This window comes from Ambystoma mexicanum, chromosome 7q (genome assembly GCF_040938575.1).
Source record: "Ambystoma mexicanum isolate Mex_15411 chromosome 7q, UKY_AmexF1_1, whole genome shotgun sequence".
In the NCBI taxonomy this organism is placed as follows: domain Eukaryota; kingdom Metazoa; phylum Chordata; class Amphibia; order Caudata; family Ambystomatidae; genus Ambystoma; species Ambystoma mexicanum.
Window position 1 is genome coordinate 5,201,190 of NC_090941.1, and position 20,841 is coordinate 5,222,030.

Sequence of the window (20,841 nt, forward strand, 5' to 3'; positions counted from 1 at the left end):
CCTGTGGTACCCAGACAGAGAGGCACCACTTTTGGAGGCTTCTGTGGAGAAGCCCACCAAAAAGTGGAACAAAGGGCTCGACTTGGGTTGGAGTCACAGAAGAGAACACAAACGCCATTTTAGAATCGAGTTCTGGCAAAAAATACCAACCGGCGAATTAATATTAAATAAATAAACCGGCGGTATGTTCGAGGCAATAAGAATTAAATAATTAAAGTTGGTAGCCTCGAACAATGGGAAAATCCCATAGAGATATATTTGCGGTCGAATATAAAAAGTAGTATCCACTGCCACCAGCCAAAACTTGATCAGGGGGGACGGAGACGTGCCCCCTCGAACAACAGACCCTGGGGCAATCAAATTGCCCCGACCAGTACGTCCACAATATGATGGTTTGTACTGGTTTCTGTTCATAATTTGGGACTAGCAAAGCCATTGGTGACTTTACATGCCCTGGGAGACAGTAGTCAGTCCCAGGGTATGGAGTCTATACTGGGGGGTCGCTACGATACCCCTGGGTTACGGCACGGAGGGTGCTGTGTAACCCACATAAAAAAAAACACATGAGACCCTATGGAGTAAAGGACCCCATAGCCCATAAAACACATGGAAAGTTAAAGGACCACCTCAAATCATGTCTAAGTGTGGGAGCAAAAGAATCTCACTCTTAGCAGGAGAGAAAAAAATAAACCCCAAAAATCCAGCAAAGCTGCTGGGGGACTCACTAGGTTTGGGAAATTAGCCTTACAGAGAATTCTCCCTAACATGCCCCCCTACAGTTACTTAACCCTCCACACTCCCCCCACATCCCCTTGTCTTATTGACCACGAATCCAACTGCCCCCTCAAAAAACCATAATGTAAGATGCCCCTACCAATGGCGAGGGACCTAAGCAGTTTCCCTGGCCCCAACGTCCGAGCTCCATTTGGACACTTCATCAATTTCTCTGCCAACCCATGGAGGCACACCGTCACATGTTGCTTCAGGTCCCATCCGCTGGGGGATTGTTCAGCTTCCTGATCTTCCGTGAACCCATAATGCACCTTCTCCTTGATCCCCGAGTTTGCCACTGTCCCCCGTCTGGCTTCCGTTCCCTTGAAGTGTGAAGGGTCACTCCTTCCCCTATCAGTTCATCACCTGTTCCGAGGTAAGTCTGTATTTGGTCCCCTCTGCTTCAAATGATATGGAGAAGGGGAACCCTTACCTGTATCTGATTGCCTTTTCACTCAGCCATCTGGTGAGGGGAGCTCAGAGCCTTCTCTTGGAGAGGGTGAGGGAGGACAGGTCCTGGAAGACAGTCACCTTTGCCGAACCATACATTACTGAGCCTTTCTTTCTTGCATGTTCCAGAATTTGGAGTCTATCTTTATAGTTGTGAAAGCAAACAAGAACGGATCTGGGGCCACCAGCAGCACTCCCGGCCCTGTGTATTCGCTCAATCTTGACCTCGTCGATGGCGTCATTTTCAAAGATGAGTTTGGTGATGGCGAAGAGGGCGTTTTGCAAGTCTCACTCTGTCTCCCTTCAGTCTCAGGGACCCCAAATAACCAGAGGTTGCTGCACCTCTTGTGATTTTCTAGGTCATCCATCTTCAGTAGAATTTTGTCCTCCCTTCTTTCCACCACTGTGAGACGCACATCCATTTGGGTCTCCGTGTCCACGGGAGGACTGGTTTTGTTCCACCTCCTCTAATCTTTCATCCATCTTGTCAATTCAATGGGTAATCTTGTCCACTCTCCTGCCCCTTTGTCTGCCCTCATACTTCTGATTTCCTCCAGGAGGGCTGCTACATCCTTTTTGGTAGCACCACCGTCTTTTCCCATCGTTGACCTTTGGCCCGGTCAGGCAGTCTCTCCTCTGGGGCTCGTGGGGTGTACACAAACGTGGCCATCTTCTTACTTGCGTCCATGCACCTCAACTCTTCACTTTCCCCATGCTGTATGATCCGTAGGGTGGACTGCTTGACCACGGATGGGAGTTACTGTGCCCCTTGGTATCGATGGAGACCTTCCAGGGGGAGTCGCAAGTCCGGGGCCCTCGATATCAGACCCAGGCGCCTTCTTTAATTACTTCCGAGGTGGGGGGGCCCTATTGTGCGTAGGTGAGCGTCCTTTGTCTGGGACCCAGATAAGGCATGGTGTGCTCCAGAGAGCCCTCCTGGGCTCTGCATCCAGATCAGGAAGAGACCTCTGTTTTCCAAGTTTACTCCTCTGGGTCCAACCCTTGGCGGGGGGGAATCCGTTGTGGTGGGGTGGGCACACGGCCCGTGAACGACCTGGGGGGCACGCACCTCACCTCCTCACGTATTTCCCTTTTTCCTGTTGGGGGCCCCTGATTCTGGTGACCCCGAGGGTCTCTTTGCCCCACCTGCACTCTCGTAGGAGGTACTCTAAGGGTGCTTTGGGTGTCTGATTCACTATAGTCGGTGGGAGGGGTGGAGGCGGGCCTACGCCCCTGTGTGCTCCCATGGGGCCCACACCTCACCCCCCAAACTCACTGTCCCGCCTCTCCTTCCAAGCGGTGCTGCTGAGTGTTCACCACCTCCCCCTCCTTTACTGCTGGCCTGCCCCCAGCCAATTTCAGACCTCCTGCTGGGGTACCCTGCACCTGCTGTATCCTCAGTCACCACCCCAGGGGGGCTTTTCCTCCTCTGTGGGCCTCTCAACTCCCTGTCTGCCTTTCCCAGCCAAGAGCGGGCCTGACCCCCGCTCCGGTGAGCCCGCGAAGAGGCCCTGTGAGGAGGCGACTTCACGGAGATGTCCTCATCTCCGTGCCCCCTGGTGGCCATCCAACATACACACTTTTAACTGGACGCTATAAGCTGCAACGCATCCAATATATTCAATGTGTTTACTTACCAATGCCAGACATTTCACTGAGTGACAGAGTTATTGTGCCAACTGCCAGTGCCAGCGGCATGAGACTAAACAAATGAAAGGACAACCTGACAATCCTTGATGACCCCCCCCCTTCCTCCCAAACCGTCAACCCAAAAACCCAAACCAACTGTCAACCCCAAAAAATGACTTGTTTTGTCCGGGCGGGCCTTTAATGTGCTCGTTCTGCCAAAGGCGAGACAGCGCGATTACCTCGTTAATCTGCGCGATTCCAGCTGACTCACGCGGCTGGTTACATGCTGGAAAAGCTGAGTAAGGAGTCTATTCCAAGGACTGATACCAAAACTGGCCAACCGCCAATATCTGTTGCACATGGCCTGATGACACTGCATCCTGAACCACACAGAAACACCCCTTTGTGAACCTGACTGCAAACCTTCACAAATTTCCTGTTATCTACATGATTGGTCCTGATGTCTGGCACCTTTCCTGCTTGGGGTGAATCCGAGTGCTTGGGATCAGAAGCATCGGCAGGGTCCCCGATTAGGAGCCCTGATGAAGGCGGACTTACCACAGTACATCACCGCCGAAACGTGAAGAATACAGGGAACACCTGAACACCTGTACCCCTGTTCTTTGACTCTTTTGTTTAATTAACAATCGCCACGTTGGCAAAGATCAGATATCTTGTATCTAATGACTCTGTAGCATTCATTGCTTTCTTTGAGAATAACTCTGCTATATAGAATAACTCTGCTATATTAGGGATAACTAAAGTACCCAGCTTGGGTTCAATGATGCAATGGATTTATTGAACTTTTTACATGCATTTAAATCCCTCCCCAAGAATATTGCTTTGTTAGTGACTTCACTACTAAGCATTGCCTCTTTGTTTTTGTTACATGCGTTTTCCTTAAAATTCTTTTGTAATTTTGTTCATCACTGTAACTGTACCTAACTATATGTACTATGTTGATTTTTTTGTTATACCAATTGTGGAAAATATATGATTGCACTTTTTCACAATTCATTTTTGGTCTACAGTTTTTTCGTGCTTAGAGATATGTTCTAGAAGCACCCTGTGCAATCATTAGGTGGGTGGTAATCTGCATTTAGCGGCTGATTCATCCGGAGGATTTCTACAATTAAGAAACCTAATTTCTTTACAAATATATTAGTGGACAGCTCTAGAGACTAAAACACCCGTCCACTCTAAATTTCTGTGGTTTTAAATAGAACAAGTAAGGGTACACTCTTTGTTTAGTTGTTCCATTTTTGGCCTAGTACCCTTCTCAGATAGGCCGTTCCCTACTAACCCCAGGTGGGTTTCTTTGTTACCGGGCCTTTAAAGTGAACCTAGCAGTGGCTGCGACCAGAGAGCCATCACCATGCAAAACCCAGCGACCGAGGCTCTGTGCTTTTACCAAACTGAACTCACCTCATACTCCACCTCCCTCTCTCTCTGTAGCACCAGTGTGTGGTCCCTTGGGGTTCTAGACACGTGCTTTCCTCCCTCTGTGACTTGCAGTGTGTGCCCCATGTGGGCTTAGTGTGTGCCTAGTGACGCACTTTCACACAGGCAGCTATGGGTAGCCTGCTTAGTGCCACCTCTGCCTCCCTGACATAAGAGATGAAGGTAGGGCACAGTGCAGCATATAGGGGGCGCTGCACTACAGTGGTGCATTGGACTTGATTGCTGACCAATGCAGGCCATCATATAGCTTTGTTATGCTGGTGTATCGCTTTCTTGACCACTAACAGACATTACAAAAATGGAGGGTGCCAGAGTGTGTTGAAGACTTTTATATAGTAGAGAAAGCTACATGCATACAGTATTGACTTGCCATTAGGTACATTCTTAGCATACCTAACTGAAGAACATAGCTGTTGGAATGCTGTGATTAATAGCTGATTATTTTTCACCCACCTTTCATGGCATATGCAAAGACTAATACTTTTAATAGGCCTCACCCACTCAGCTGATTTCAGTACTACACAAATGCAAGGTTCCACTGACCAACCACCACACAAGAGATGCACCAGGTCACCCTCGGTTGAGCTAGTGTCGACAAATACGCTATGCAATGCAGACTTGCCCACGTGTAAAGTCTCCATGCCATTCTGCACCACGTCCGAATTCCATGTTCTGAATTAACATTAAACCAGCTGATAGAAGCCTGCCAACATTTGTACGGGATGCTGTCTGCAGCTGAAGGCTAATAACAGGAGATCTGATGGTTACTGTAGGTTTCCATACACTGACACCATGGAGTCAAATAACACTATTCTAGCTGCACGTGTTCTGAGTTATTGATTTATGAACGGGCTCTGCATGTTCACCATTATTGACACATGGCCTGACACACTTTACCTTAACAATAATGGGTCGCCTCTGCTTGGGGTAATAATACCCCCTTTGAACCTGTGGCAAAATATTACTTTGCTTTTATGCTCTCTTGGGAACCTTTCGGTGAAGATAGCGTTGGGATCTTGTCCAAGCTGGCCCAAGAAAGATGCAGAGAAAGTTTAAGATGTCAAATTGTCTGTGCACCGAGAAGACTTTCTTGTAACCCAGCTTCCCCCCACTGTGATCTTCGGGAAATCAAGGTTGTTCTTCAGTTTACATAGCGTTCAAAACTGATAGTGGTTAAAACGTCACTTCCAAGCGCTACAAATCTTAATAGGATGCAGGAAAATGGCGAGGGATGCCCTTTCCTCCTGACCATCCTTTGCAAAAGCATCAAACATGTAAGTGCCAATCCGGCCTGCCTGTGCAATGCTTTACGAATAAGGTATTTATGCATCCATGTACTCTGGTTTTATGCACCCACATGCTGCCTACATGCAAACTGTGTGTTTGGGGATTTTCTTGACCGTGGAAATGCCAATAAATCATAAATGCTAGGTTCATTATCATAAAAGGTTTTACCACAGCGCAGTTAGCAGAAGTGCTGGCTTCTCTCCGACCTATAGAACAGAGAGCACAGCATTGCACCTATAGAAGTGAGACAGCAGGAGTTAAAGATGCTCACACTCACAGATCAGTGACAGTGCGGGCAGGCGCTTGCCACAAAGTTGAGGGTAGGGGCTACTAAGACCTCTGCTGCGGCTTTGGAACTCATCACATTTAATTTGTGGGTAAACATGTGACCATCCCTTTTTACTTGGTGGTTAATTTGAATGTTTACAGGAGGATTTTAAGAAACCAGGTTTCATAGAAGATGTGCTTCCTTGCTCCTGCACCATTCTACTTACTGGCTGCTTGGTGTTCGTTCCTCTTACAGGACACCAACCCCCGTCCAGTCCCCCTGCACTTGCCTGCTGGCCTTCCCGCACTGCTGCTTGGCCTCCCTTGCACTACTGGGTTGTGATTCCCCTTGGAATCCCAGCCTTCCTTGCACTTAACTCAGGGCCCTGCTCTTCTGGGTGCACTTCTCCATGAACCCTCCCCCCAGCACTTCTTGTCTGCGCACGTGCACAATCTAATTGATACTAGGCCTAGTAAGATTGTTTGTATTGTCCTCCTTGCCCCCCCCCCCCCTTGGCCTGGTTGCGCCCTGAAACACATTGTGTATGGGTGCTTTATAAATATCGTATCATTAAAGCAGATCTCGTAACCTCGCCTCATTTTCAGTCTCGTCTGCCTTGGGGCCTCATTACGAGCCCTGTTACATTGATAGCAGTAATTCCATGTTCCCATAACTATCGCAGTACTTCATGGTGTCTAGATTATGTATTTGCACTCATATGTGGTATAAACTTCTGGCCAGTCGTACATTTTATTTTGTACGTTCCGGCTTGCTGTTCAGGGTCTACTCCTTTCAAGCTACTCGTATTGAGTATGGGGAAGACCTTCTGCAAGAGTTGGAGGTGCATTGGCTCCACAATACCACCTCAGGTGGCCATGGCCTACGTGTAAAACTGCAGATCCTGCCTTTGAGGTCATTTCACTGTTTATTCACATCATGGATGTCCTGTGGCAGGGCCCCAACAACCACTTCCTTGTCCCTGGCCTCCCTCCTAATCTCTGTATTGTTATGTTGGGAGTGGATGGGGAGGAGGGAGGTTTCCACAGGGGGACGCATACAAATCTGCTGCATATCGCGCAACCTTCTGTAGAAGGACTTTAAGCTCCCCCTCTGTGAATTCTTGGTTACATTCTTTGGGGGAGACCTTGGTCTTTCTATTCTCACCCAGTGGGATTCACCGAGTTTTCACTCTGATGTCTGCAGGACATGGGCCATTTTAAGGAGATTGTGGTTTTAAAGATGGCCATCTCTCAGCTTCCTTTGTCCAGAATTATAGCTAATTTCTCCAAAGTTTTGGGAGGATTTACTGTTAATGGTGACAACAGTAATTTCTGCAAAATATTGGCATAATTAACGTTTCAGCATACAGAAATTTTGCTGACCTCTATGGACATAACAGTAATTCTGTCCTATCACATTAGCTACATTTTAAACTCGGAATGAGTTAATGCTGGATTCTGCGAATTGTCTGAGATTTAGTTGAGTGGAAGGTGAATTGCAAGTTACAATAGGTAGTATACATATTTTCCAAAAGCATGTACCTTAAAGACAAAGTAGCAGAGTTGTTGAGGTTACATGTTTTTTCTTGGAAGAGGTGGTTAGTTGTTTTAAGTCTTACATGGTTGTGAGCTGATTGAAAATGTTTTATTTCGTGATTTCTTGGCTTAGCAAAGATATTATTGCTTTCATTTTTCTGAGAAGCCTTTATTGCTATTTTTTATTGATCAAATAACTAACAGGTATTGGAAAAATAAACCTAGAATAGTTCTAGCAAATGGTGAACTTCTTTACAGTGGTCTGTCCTTCTGATGGTCTGGTCATCTGGTGCTTGAGGCAGAGTAGAAGTAATGACTTTGCAATACAAAGAATCTCATGCATACAATGTATTATTATTCTGTGTACTGTGGATTCTGTCAGGTGCACCTTAGTAGTGGAATTGAGGTGAGGGGATATGCGTGAACCACAACAAAAGCAAAACAATTGTTCTCATCCATGGCTTTCCATAAGCATACATGTATCTGTGTCCATACGTTTGGATGTATTAATATTCCTGATGTTAAAACATCTGTAATAGTGGGAGACTCGGAGTAATTTTCGCACAGCTGAGTAATTACCTGGGAAGGGGGAAAATGAAAAATGTCATGTGTTGTCTATATTGTGCATCTGAAAAGCATGCAGTGTTCAGGAGTCCAATATTTACAGCTCCAATAGAACTAACACGTTTCAAGTTTGATGGTCTCCAAAACTTGGTTGAGGTCATTGTTAAAATGATCAGCAGGGAGGTTTGTCCAATTGCATCCTTCTGTTCAGGCCCTGACGAGGGGAGCCTAGTTTACTAATGATGGAGAGAAGATGCACAAACCACACAAGCACAGTTTGAATGCTAACTCTCCCCCACCCACTGGAAGGGGCGGGCCCTCTATTACACTTCCTGTGATGAGAGACATCCTGTGTAGAGGGACGGCCAACATCACAGCATCCTTTTCCACCTATAATACATTTTGAAAACATGACAGATTAATACTAATCTGTTCCATGTCTTTAGAACGACAACCTAAATAACGACATACTTTTAAAACGACACCTGAAAAAAATATATATTATTTTTGCGGGTGTACCCCCTGCCCCTCATTTCTACTGTCTTTTTACCCTCCCCCAACCCTTTTAATCCCTTACACCAACCCATATAAACTTTTACAAAAGAAAATCGACTTTTTGTCGTTATTTAGGTGTCGTTAAAAAGTGTCCTTATTTATTTTCATTAGAAACACTACATACCTACTAATTACATTGAACACCACTCAATTCAGCATATAGTCTCTTAATTTAGCTGGTGCATATTGTTGTTCTCTCCTGGGGTAACTCAAACTTGGTTGTGTATTCTGTGGTGTCTCATCTTTGCTTTTCCTGGAAGCATCATCTTCCCATCTGATTGATTATCCTTTTCTGTATTGCTATGACCCTTCAGTAAGAGATCTTCTGGCTCATGATGCCTGGTTCTGGTTTTCGCCAGGGGTCTCACTCTCTCCAATGTCTTTGTCCAGTCACCAAAAGTTCTAAAGTAGCTGAAGGTGATGCAAGTGCTTCACAATGCTGTCATGAGCATTGAACCTTTCTTTCCCGTCACCTTCCAATGGGTAGCCTTGAAAGGGAGACAAAGCTTGTACCTATATTTTCTTGCTCTGAGCACTTGATCCCCAATATCCAGGGGCATACCTCATAGAGCCCTTTTTGGGCTTTTTGTTCAGTTACCAGTGAGCTTTTTCCTTTGTGTTTCTTCCATATTCACGGCTGCCATCATACCCCAGTGGTAGTTTGGGTAAGTGAGACATAGGGGACGGACACAAAGATCTCTTTGCAATCGATTGACTTTATTAAAGAAAAGAAATTACCCATTTAGCAGGGTTCCCAAAAGATCAGTTATTTTTTCTAGTTGAGCATCTAGTTTTCTAGTTTATCAAATTTCGTACCAGCTTCCAGAGTCCTGATCCTCTCAGCCTCCCATGGGCCACTCCGTTTTGTTCGCTGTCAATATGTTGCACTGTTGTTACCCCTTGCAGGGGTCCTGTACTCTCAGTCCCTCAAGGATTGCATGGCCTCGTTGGTCGTATGTATATTTCAGCGATCTCGCCCAATCCAGCGATCCTGGTTCTCCCAGCTGTCTGAACAGATAGTCCGCTGGTTAATCAGCACCCTCATTGAAGGAGAGTGACACCATGAGTCTGGAGCTGTACTATGTCTCAAGTCACTGATGGGGAGTTGTCGTGCTGAACTATGAATCATCGGTAGAAGAGGTTTATTGTTGGTTTACCATCATAATGAGAAGCCCAAAGATGTAGAGGTGGAAATGTCTGCAGCCCAGAGTACTGCCAATGCCCCCTCTCCATATGACAGTATTGTACTTCCATAAGCGTGAGAGCCTTGCTTCTGTACGCCACACATCATCGTGCACCCTCTTGATCAAGTTGAAGGTTGACGGCTCCTAGGCCCACCGGAACGGCATCCAAGACAATCTTGCAATGTTGGTTATAGTCAAAATAAGCCGCAGCGTTGTTTTCTATGAGGGCTTGCTTTGTATTTTGAAATGTTGATCACTATCACCCCTATACCAATGCGCAGTCCTTCCTTGTAAGGGCACTCAGTGGCTATGTCAGCATTGCCAAGTTCGGGATGAAGGGTCTGCAGTAATTTGCCATGCCTAAGAATCTTCTCACCTCCGATAGCGAAGTTGGTATGGCTGTTTTTATGTCATGTATCCTGCAGGGATCAATTGAAATTCCCATTCCTTGGAAGACAAACCCAAAGAATTTGACGACGTGCTGCATGAATGCATACTTTGGTTGATTGAGCATCAGCCCACGTTGCTAGAGTCTTTTGAATACTGCCAACAGTCATAGCAGATGTTTCCTCTCTGACTTGAAATAGAAGAAAACATCATTGCTGAGCTTTATGACCCCAGTGAATCCTGCCAGCACCCCACCAATGGTGTGTTGCAACACCTCTGCGGATGACGAGACCCCAAAGCGGAACTTTTTATAATGAAAAATGCCTATATGTGACAAAAATGTAATAATCTGTCAGGAGTCTTCATGTAGAGGAACCTGGTGGTACCCTGCTTTTAAATCAATTGTGGGGAATAAGCTGGAATCTTTTAGGTCAACCAATATGTAAGAGTGTGTTTTGCTGTCGTTCACACCTGATCACTCGATTGTGTAATCGCATGTCTACACAGAGGCACACTTCATTCGACTGTTTCATCTTATGGACCACAACAATCTGAGCAACCCACAGAGTTGCCACTGTTACCTTTTCAATAATCTTAGCCTCGTAAGCTTTTGCAAACCATGTCTCCCCGCTGTCACAGGTGAAATGGGATTCTGTGTTGGGGCAGTGCCACTTTTTGTATTATTTGTATTATTGGGTCAATATGCAGCAAACGTCCTGAGGTTTTAGACATTATATTTCTTCAGACAGGCTCTGATGTGTGTGCAAGAGTGCTTCAATGTTCTTAAACACTCAAGGCAAAATGCATGAGTCCTTGTTCCTCCGCTGTGTAACAACTGAGAAGTGTCCCCTTTGCTTCTGGGGTAACGTACAAATTTGCTTCTGGGGTAACCTAGAAAGCTGCTGGTACTGACCGATCCTCATGGGGAACCCTTGTATAGAAAAGCTCCATCCAGCAGGAATGGAGACGTAACCCCATATGTAAAGATGCAAATCTTTTTGACACCAGTCTTGGAGGCGAGGGGAGGAGTTTAAAGTGGTCCGTCGGCATAAAGTTTACTGATACTTCAGTATCTGAGTAATGGCCCTTGCTCACGCAGAACTGTTAGGGCACATCAGGGTTGCCATCGCATGTGTCTTGTATTTAGGCAGATTGCTGAGACAAAGACATTGTCGTCAACTTTCTGTGTTAGGCACCAAAGTGGGCACTTGATTTTCTTTTGTGATAGTCACCGCATGGGCTGGTTTGGGCCTATTGGGAGGAGCACACCCAGCCTGTGTAGAGTCTGGCCACATTGCCAGAGTCTTAACAATTTTATGTTCTTCCCCTCCTGTGCAGAATAACAGCATGGTGTGTTGTGCGTTGTTGCCTGTTTCTTCCAAGGTCGTGAAAAGCATTTCAAAACCCTCCAACCACATGTTCCATCTTTGATCCAATGTCATCGTAGCACCAGATATCACAAATTCAGGGACTGGATTACCATGAAAAACTGTGCATGGTGGAAGCAGCTTCATAGTTGGTGTTGAAGGTCTTCGTGGGGCTGATCTGGCAGAGGACCCACGATCCCCTTCACCCTGCTCATCGCTATCCATCTCTGCATTGTTTCATAACTTTAGATTGCTATTTGTTATCCTGGATAGTGTGAAGCCTGTATTGGATGTGTGAGGATCACTTGCCTGATCCAGCGCCAGAAGGGTGTTCAGTCTTCAATTGTTGTCCTTATTTATTTTCAATTTTTTCCAAAAATGGCGCCGCCCGATTTGGGCCCCATTTATTGCATGATGCTGGTCACACAAGCACCCTTGCAGAGGTCGCTGAACTCCTCAACAGTGGGAAGTGCAGCACACCTTCACTGAAAGTCTCGAAGGAGAATGCTTGCATGTATCGGGTACAACGTGCAGCAGTCCCCCAAACCTCCATCTCAGCCGCCCCAGATATGCCTAGCCCCCCCCCCCCCAATCCCATAGAGAGGCCTGCGAGGCCTACGGTGCTAATGACAGAGAGACACAATGGATGTTAGTAAAGTAAAATAAAATGAGTATCCGGGGAGGGACAATGATATTGTAACAAGCGACCTCATTGGCCCGCCCTTGCTGAGTCCTTACTAGCCCGACAAAGTCTTTTTGATTCCTGTCACATTTTCAAAAGGGTGCCATGGAAACGGAGAAGGCACTATGTTTATTCCCTTCGCCCATGGAAAATATATATATACCGTCCATGGCGGCACCTTTTCTTTTTTTTTCTTTTTTCAGTTGCTAAATGCCAGAGAGTTGGACAACTGAAAAGAATAAACTATTAGTACCCTGGTTAAACGGGACGTAGTACTAATAACAATAAGACCCTTGCTTAGGCCTTTAACTATGGGCCCCGGGGCCTGAAGCGTTAATGTTCCCCCAGCCCCACAGTTCGGGGGTTATTTCTTAAATAGTAAACATTTCACATAATAATCAAAGCCCTTTCTTCTGAGAAGGACATGGACGGCATCATCCTCTTTCAATGCGGCAAAAGCAACACAGCGTCATTTAAAGCAGCACTATATCAGTTTAGATGGTATGAATGTGCATGTCAAGCTGTTGTTTATTAGTAAATGATCTAAGCCAACTCATTAAACATGGTTGTGCGATTCTTTGTTTCAGATGATCATCTATGATGTCCTGGGCACGGGAAATAAGATCGAGGTCTGCAATGACGTTCTTGATGCCACACACTGGACATTTCCAAGCAAAGCTTGCATCAGAGTTGTCAGAGGATGGTAAGTATTAAATCTTCCTATTATTTAATCTTTATTAAAGGACTTGGCTAAAGCTCAGTTCTTTAATAATATTAGAGTTCTCTTAGCAGTTTTGTATACGGTATGTGTATCCCATACTCGGTATGTGTTGCTTCAAAGCGTTGGAATTTTAAAAGCAGGCATCTCTTTTCTAGTCTTTTTTTCTGCTTTGGAGATTTGTTAAAGATGTACAACAACCTGCTTGAGATTCAAAATGGACTACAATGTATAATGACCCTCCATCTCCCCACCTCGACTGACCTTATTCCCTGTCCACATCCTCTTTCTTCTGTAAATCTTAACTGCAACTCGCCTACCCTTTTTTCTCCCAGAGAGGTGGGTTACAAAAACAGTTCACCCTCTCCTAGACAGTAGAATAAAAGGTCCTGGATCATTGCATCGATGGACCAACCATATCACACAGTTGTGACATGTTCTAATGTATAATGTGTGCAATTTTTTGTTATTCATCTTATTTGATACCTCCACCTATTTAATGTATTCTCATTGGCTGACTCACTGGTTTTAAAAAAATGGTTCCACCTACAGGGAAGATATCACTCTTTGGCCAGTACGCTTTGTAAGTGGGCAGGATGGTTTCCATACAAAAATCAGTTACCATGCGACAAAACATCCTTGGGCTGATACTCCAACATTGGATATGCGTGTGTAAACTTGAACAGCTATAATTTATGCCAACGACTTTGACTAGTCCCTTTGGTCACATCCATTTCCGACCTAGTGTTTATGTGTGCATAACTTGCATGCATAATTCACCGCATAAGTACGTGGCATTCATGTGCATGTATTACTTCCCTTTGTAAGCTATGCAGTGCGTAAATCATGCATAAGTAACTAGTGTTTCTAAAATTGTTGCTTATAAAATACTCTCCGGCTTTATTTTTTTGACTTTAGTATGCTTGTTGTAATTAATGTCTGCCCTATATACCTGCAACAATGGGTCATGTTGATGTACTTTCCCACAATTTCTTCTCTACTGTCACACACGATGTTCAGGTGTACGTTAGACGTTGCTTACTGTATGTAAAATACCCACATCATTACAACTGTAGGCGTTTAATTCGTTTGCATGCACCCTCTGGCACACCCATTTGAATACCCACTTATGGGTATCTACTTGGAATTCCCTTTTGTGTAATATACAGCATATTTGTTTTCACTAGCCAAACACTAATTAGCCCCGAATTTATCATTTAAAGTAGTTTGTTTTATGTAATGTGCATATCCTAAATTACGACTGTTTTGGGATGTAAGATAGACTTACACTGGAGAAAAGCTTAGTGAATTGTTCTCTTTCAGCGTGCCAATCACCAAGTACAGTCTGTTCGTTTTCTAGGTTTAATTGTATCAGTCGTGAATGTTATAATTAAAAGTTAGAGATTGAGAGAGGGATCATTATTTTAGGATAATGAACAAAGTCTAAGGTATCGCCCGAGGTTGTTGAAGGATTCCTATCCCAAGAGATAAAGACCCTTGCGAAGACCATTGTTTCTATGCTACTTGTCATGATGCTGCTCAAGTCGCATGTCTTTGAATGCGTTTTATACTAGAGATTGACTGCATTCTGAGATTTCTGGTTGGCTGGTAGGTCTATGATGGAATCCATGTGCTAATATAGCAATAATCACTTGTGAGGGCCTTAACGCCATTACCAGCCCACCCACAAAGCACGCAAGGTGGGTGATTAATGCTTTTAACATCCTGAGTTAATAAACCGGGGTCTTGATAACAATATATTTTGTTTGTATGAATCAATGAGTCCCACGTTCGCCACGATCGATTGGTTCAAACAAATACCCGATATCGCCACGATAGGAATGGGAGGCAGGGCTCCTTTCATGGCAGCCCAGTATCCTGTAACGAGCGGCGCAGAGGCAGCACCCAAAGTGTACACGTGAGTGGTAGCTGGGAGAAGGGTGGGGGGAGATGCAAGGATAAGGGGGAGCAGAGAGCAGCTTGTTCCAAACGTGGGCTTGGATCTGTTTTCAGCCCAGATTTGGAGCATCTGAGACTGATTGGTTGCTGCACCCGCCCCTAGTGCTAATACATCGCAATGTAAGAAACATGGATGAGGATTTGGGGACAGGAAAATTGATTTGCAAGCGAATATTTACTTTGTAGTTGATGTTTTTACATGTTAGTCTTTCATTTGTTTGTATTAAGGGGCTAATGACGTATATCAGATGAAAGTAATCTTTTATGAAGATGCCATTCTCAATATGGGCAGACGAATATGCTTTGCTAAATCACAAATTACTCTACTAAGCACCGAAATTGGGTACAATCATTAAAATGTGCCATGCACTCTTGATCTGAAAGCAGTTCCAATAGCCCTTCTGTTAAATGTATGATTTTGCAAAGTTTACGAATTCCTAAGTAAGTAACTTGGGCACCTCAAACACATTTCACAGTTGCAGCTAAATTAATACCAAAGGTGAAGATGAAGGGAGCTAGGGGGAGGAGGGGCTGCTTTATTGTTTTGGAATGTCAAGGAGGAGATGAAAAGAAAGCATAAGGTGGGGATTGAGGAGCTGAATATGAAGAAGAAAGGAGAAATGACACAGTTGTGGGGCACTGGAAGACGACAAGTAGAAGGTGATTTCAAATACCCACAGTCAGTGAAGGTTTCCTAAACTGATCGAACAGCATCTTTCCAGGTGGGATTCAACAAACAGCAGCAGCAGCCACGTCTGAGAACAGGACCCAACACAATCCAAAGGGTCTGACAGATCACCACATCTAGATGACCAAAGGCGTGGTGCCAGGCTTTGCGTGGCAGATGAGGTGAAGCATCACACCCTGATGACACCTTCAAAGAACCATGAAAATGTAACACCAGGCATAGAAAGAAATGCTTTGACCTGTAAAACCCAAAAGACATTATCCCACCAAGGAGATTAAAGCAAACTGAGAGAGGGAAGGACTAAGGGCCACGGTCCTAAGAGAAATTTGAATATTTCTGTTTTTTTTGTTTAAGAACCTTCGCAACATGACTTCAGTCTGACCTAATCACTTGCTTTCTGTTGCTTGTAATAAAATCTCTTAACCACACAACTTGACTTAAAGTAGTGTGTTTATCCACCATCATGACATCTGACATTATCCTTGTAATCCCTTCATTAAACACGCCAGTCAGGGTGACAGATGGTTCTGGTTCCAGGCCTACATGCTTCTGAGAAATCTCTTCCTTTAAATGCAAAACATTTGGACTCTGTCAGCCTTTAGAAAGGCACAGAACTCTGACTTTCACGTGACCATCCTCCCTGGCAGACAACGACTACCCTGGGTTTGACTGGCAGAACCAAACCCCAGGACCGACATGCCTGCTACCAGTTTGCCCACCTCACCCACCTTCAGTTCAACTGCTAGGCCTAGCCTCCTTCCATGACCTAAGACGGCGCCTGGTCTCTTCTGTCCACACCCTGTAGACCCATCTCTGCTGCCTCATGGACTACGGATTCATTTTTGGAAAATGCTTTTCATGCTGTGCTCACATCTTGAGATCATCGTTTCCCGTGCATATTACAAATACTGTACGTTCCAAAAGAAAGGAAAGAGTTCCAGGCCACACATAATGAAGCATTATTATCCCCCTTTTCAGTAAAAGTTATTTTACTGTCTAGCTCTTTGGTTGAGTCTTCTGATCTGAAGATATTCTGGAGGTGTAGCTGAACCTATAGACTGCAAACCCATGCCCTCAGTTGGGCAGGCCATGGTGCCAGTTTAGCTGAGAGAAACAAAGGATGCATAGTGAAAAAAATGAAGTCTATCTGACAAAAAGGTGTGTGTGTTTTGTCCTTTATACGTAATTGAACAAGCATTGGCAATGTCAATAGCATTTATAAGTAACAGGGCGCAAGGACGAGAGTGCAAAGTTTCAAAGGAGAATGCAATAAGCGGTGCAGGTATGTAATAGAATGAGTAGGGGAATGGCGCAAGGGAGGAAGCCATTGATAGTGTGCCATCGATGATGAGCACAAGAAAATGTGAGTGATAAAGGATAGGAAATAAAGCGCGAGTTCGAGAGGAAGGAGAGGAGATAGGCAGAGGGGGTAAGGTGGGTGGGGGAATAGAGGGGTTGGTGGGTGGTTGGCGGAGTAAAGGGTCTAGGGTGGGGGGGCTACAGAGAGCAGTGTAGGATGGGTGGGGATAGAGAGACGGGGGTAGGGTTGAATAGAGAGAGTGGGTATGGTTGAGTAGAGAGAGTGGGTAGGATGGGTGGTGGTAGAGAGGGGGTAGGGTGGGTGGGGATAAAGTGGGGTTGAGTGGATGGGTGTATGAAGAGTGAGCGGGGGTAGGGTGGGTGTATTTCAGGTGATAATGTCGTCTGGAAAAAGTCGGCAGGTAGGTACTTCTGTTTTTTACTGAACCTTAAAATATGTGACAAAGGCATGGTATCGAGAGATGACGCTATGCAGTAATACAATCTTGGCAAAAAGTCATATGTACAAAAAATCGTGGAAAAAATGCAGTGGTTTGACCCGGTAAAGTTGTACCCCATTATACAATTTATGGGGAGCAGGGGTTGCGGGGCTATCCCCCACCCACCTTAAAAGGTATAATGGGTCCGGGTGTTGCGGGGGTGACCCCTGCATCCATGACATGGATTGCGGCAGCAAAACCACTGCCTTTTTGCCGCGATATTTTGTGTAAACGGCAATTTGTGCCGCAATTTTAACACATGGACCGAGATGACACAGACAACTAAAAGATAGTTCGAAAACCTTTATTTTATTTGTCCGGATGGTGTAATGCCTATGTTGCCCTAGCTCTAAGGTAGAAATGTTCCCTATCGGGAAGTCTAAGTCTGTCAGTCCAAAACAAAATACTCTGTATCAAAACCTATGCTTGTACTATGCTTGCCCTCACTTCTATAGAATAACAATGTGTATGGGACTTGGTAAACTCAATAGTGTTCAAAGTAAAAATTGTCAAAGGAGTTCCTCTGTAACTTCCTTCTTCAAGTTCAAGGCACTCGGGATCACAAAGTTCCACAGGATTCTCAGGATTCATTTGTCAAAAGGTTCACAGAACCTTATTTTTTATTTTTTATTTACTTGTATATAATCAATAAGATTTTTACAAGAGCAAGAACAATTTCAATCAAAAAGAGAGCTTCACGAAGACATCACACAGGTGACGGCAGTCTGTATTTCGGCCAGTATAAGGTAGGCAAGGATCAGACGGCAATACTCAGTTTTATCCTTTCCATTGCCAAGTTCAGAAGTTTAGCAGATGCTGTATGCCATCGTGTCTTATCCCCAGTAATAAGGCGATTCCACCAAATTTCTTAGTTGCCAACAAATGAGTTTACCTTAGGGGACTAAAAAAGGCTAGGTTTTCCTGCGTCGGTAGGACATTGAGACGTGCTTTCAGAAAGATTCTCATCAGTGATTTGCTTGGATATCTTTTACAGTATGCCATAGGTTCTTTCAGTTTGTTGATAGTCATAGGGAGATGGACTAGTAGTTTAAGTGTGGCTTTTTCCATAGTAGAAATCCAGTCCAAACATTCCAATTTGGTTTTAATCCTAACTGGATTATTGTTCAGTTCTTCTTTACTGCATGCAATTTCCTGCAGTTTTAGGTTTTGATCCGTGGCCCACTCATTCATAGAGTGATTATTGCCTTTATCAATCTCTACTGCAATCATGCGGTAGAATTCCAGGCTCTCAGGATGGATGACTTTCCTGTATAACTGTAAAGTACTGTGGTCCACCACTGCTTTTAGGGAGACAAGGCCGAGTTCCCGTTTTATCGGAGCTACAGCAGTGGAATTCGGTAGGCCCAGCACCGATCTCCAGATGAAACCTTCAAGTTTATGCCAGAGAACCAGAGGGATTGAGAGTGTAGCGTCCATACCGTATGTCAATGAGGGAACCTTATTTGGATTCTCTGGGTTCCCTCTCCCGTGGGTCTCCCAGGCTTCCCTTGCCCAAGCTTAGACCTTTTCGATTCGACAGAGTTCACTTTCAAAATATCAATGTTCAACTGGTTAAATTCCACTTTCTTTAACACAAAAGCTCAACTTGCTTAACACAAAAGTTCCACTTGCCAAACCATGACAGTTCAATGGGTTTCCTTCGGGGGTCCCTTTCCCCATTCTCAATAGCTCCTCTTTGCTTTTTTCACTTTAGTTTGTCAGGCAGTTCACTTGTTCAATCGTGGCACATGTTTTCAGAACGCACAATCCACCCACTACAGGTCACGCAACCTGGTGCCCTGGGCTTTTGCTGTGTGCTCTTGTTAAAGTTCATTAGCCAAAATAAGATTCTCTTTCAACATTCACTTTCTTTATAAATTACTGTTTCTTCATATTTTCTTTACTGGGTTTCTGTCCTCCTCCTGGGTCACTTCGCTGCCTGGGGGCCACCCCACTGCTTAATTATGCTTGACAGTTTTTCTTGAGGATTTTCCTCACACTTCATCTCTTTGCATAGTTCCCCTTTTATAACGGTCTTCCTTCTTGACCGAGGCTGTTTACTTTAAAGTACATTTCACATGGAGACTTTCGAAAAGGTCACTTCCCTATTGGGCTCAATGGGAATGGGGACAAATATTTTCCGGCGCCCGGGAATGGGCAATTACCGGGTCCGCCGGGGTTATAATACCCTGGTAACTGCCCATTCTCGGGTGCGAGAAAAATTCGCAAGTTCGGCGGCAGCCTGCCTGTTTTACCGGCAAGGCTGCCGCCAAACTTGTAATGAAGCGCAATGTATACTTTAAAACTGGATAGAATAGCAGTTCTTCCTCTAGCACTCGCAGTCAAAGTCACAGAGGGTTTTTCAACCTCTCGCACTCACTGATTCCCCTTTGAAGACTTTCCTTTCTATTATGCTTGCCACCATCTTTGCAAAATGCCTCTCAAGGTTTTTCCTCTATCCCTTAGGCACTCCAACGCTATCACAGTGCCCCAGGAGGGCGAGCACTCCTCTTGGTGGGTGGAAGAATGACCGCTCAGCTTGTCTTCCTCCTTTGCCTCGCCTCTGTCCCAAGGAGCTCCAGCTCCTAAACCACGCCTGCCAGGACCAACAGCCTTCCTAGTCCCCAGGGTGTGTGCGTGCTTTCCAGGCTACAGCACTGCACACAATGGCTCCCCTCAGTCTCACCTTCTTTCAGCTTCTCTTCTGGCTTCACAACCACGTCTACTTCTGTCACTCCCAGGAATGCTACTGCTGTTGCTACTTTCTCCCTCCTGTTTATACACCTTTGACTGGTTAATGGGTTGCAGGTGGGTATACTTGGTTTCAGTTGCCTGACCTTGTTATTTGGGCATCTCCATTGAGTATGCTGGTGTTTCTCTGTTTTCATCTTCTTCATCCCAGTACCATAGTGGTGTTTCACCTAGGAAGTTGGTATGCCTCCTGACTCCCTCTTCTTCATCATAGTACTTGAGTGGTATTTTGGGAAACGAAGACAGTGTGCTTTAAGATATCCCATGAATGCTGAGCGGGGGTTGGGTAGGCCAATGTCAGAAAAGTGGGGATACCGTGTCTCAGTTCTTGAGGGGTACTTATGATAGGAAGGTTGTTTCACTTATTTATCTCTTCCCCACCTCAATGTTCCTGATGTTCATAATGGTAAGGGGTGACTCGTCAAATTCTCTCCTTGTCTTATTGCTATTATGATAGTAAATTGTGTGTATGCTCTGGTCCTTTCGTTCTTGTATCCTCAGGAAATGAGAATAATGGGGAAGGAAAGGATTGTGTTTCAAAATAGTCTACAAGAGTTGAGGGAGAGAAGGATAGGTCAGTGTCAAAGGATTTCGCCAACCTTTGTTTTTATTGTTCTTTCTTTTTTCTGTTTTTGGAGTATTTGATGGGAAGTAATGGTGTAGAACAGGGCATGAGTGACAATATCGAATGACAGTAGAGGGAGGGTAGGATAGGATGGGATCAGAAACGGTGGCATGCCATGTCTCGCTCTTGGGTATTCCCTCCTCAATCCCTGAGGACCCTCT

The 20,841-nt window shown here is 45.0% G+C and overlaps 1 protein-coding gene across 2 annotated transcripts in view; it reads left to right on the plus strand.

The window, feature by feature from the left end:
* CRYBG3 (crystallin beta-gamma domain containing 3) overlaps nucleotides 1-20,841 on the plus strand; it is a 2,312,058-nt gene that overhangs the window by 781,790 nt on the left and 1,509,427 nt on the right. For both annotated transcript variants that reach the window (XM_069639009.1, XM_069639010.1), the window contains one exon: nucleotides 12,728-12,843. In XM_069639009.1, the coding sequence (XP_069495110.1) occupies nucleotides 12,728-12,843 (116 nt within the window). The remainder of the gene's footprint in view (nucleotides 1-12,727; nucleotides 12,844-20,841) is intronic.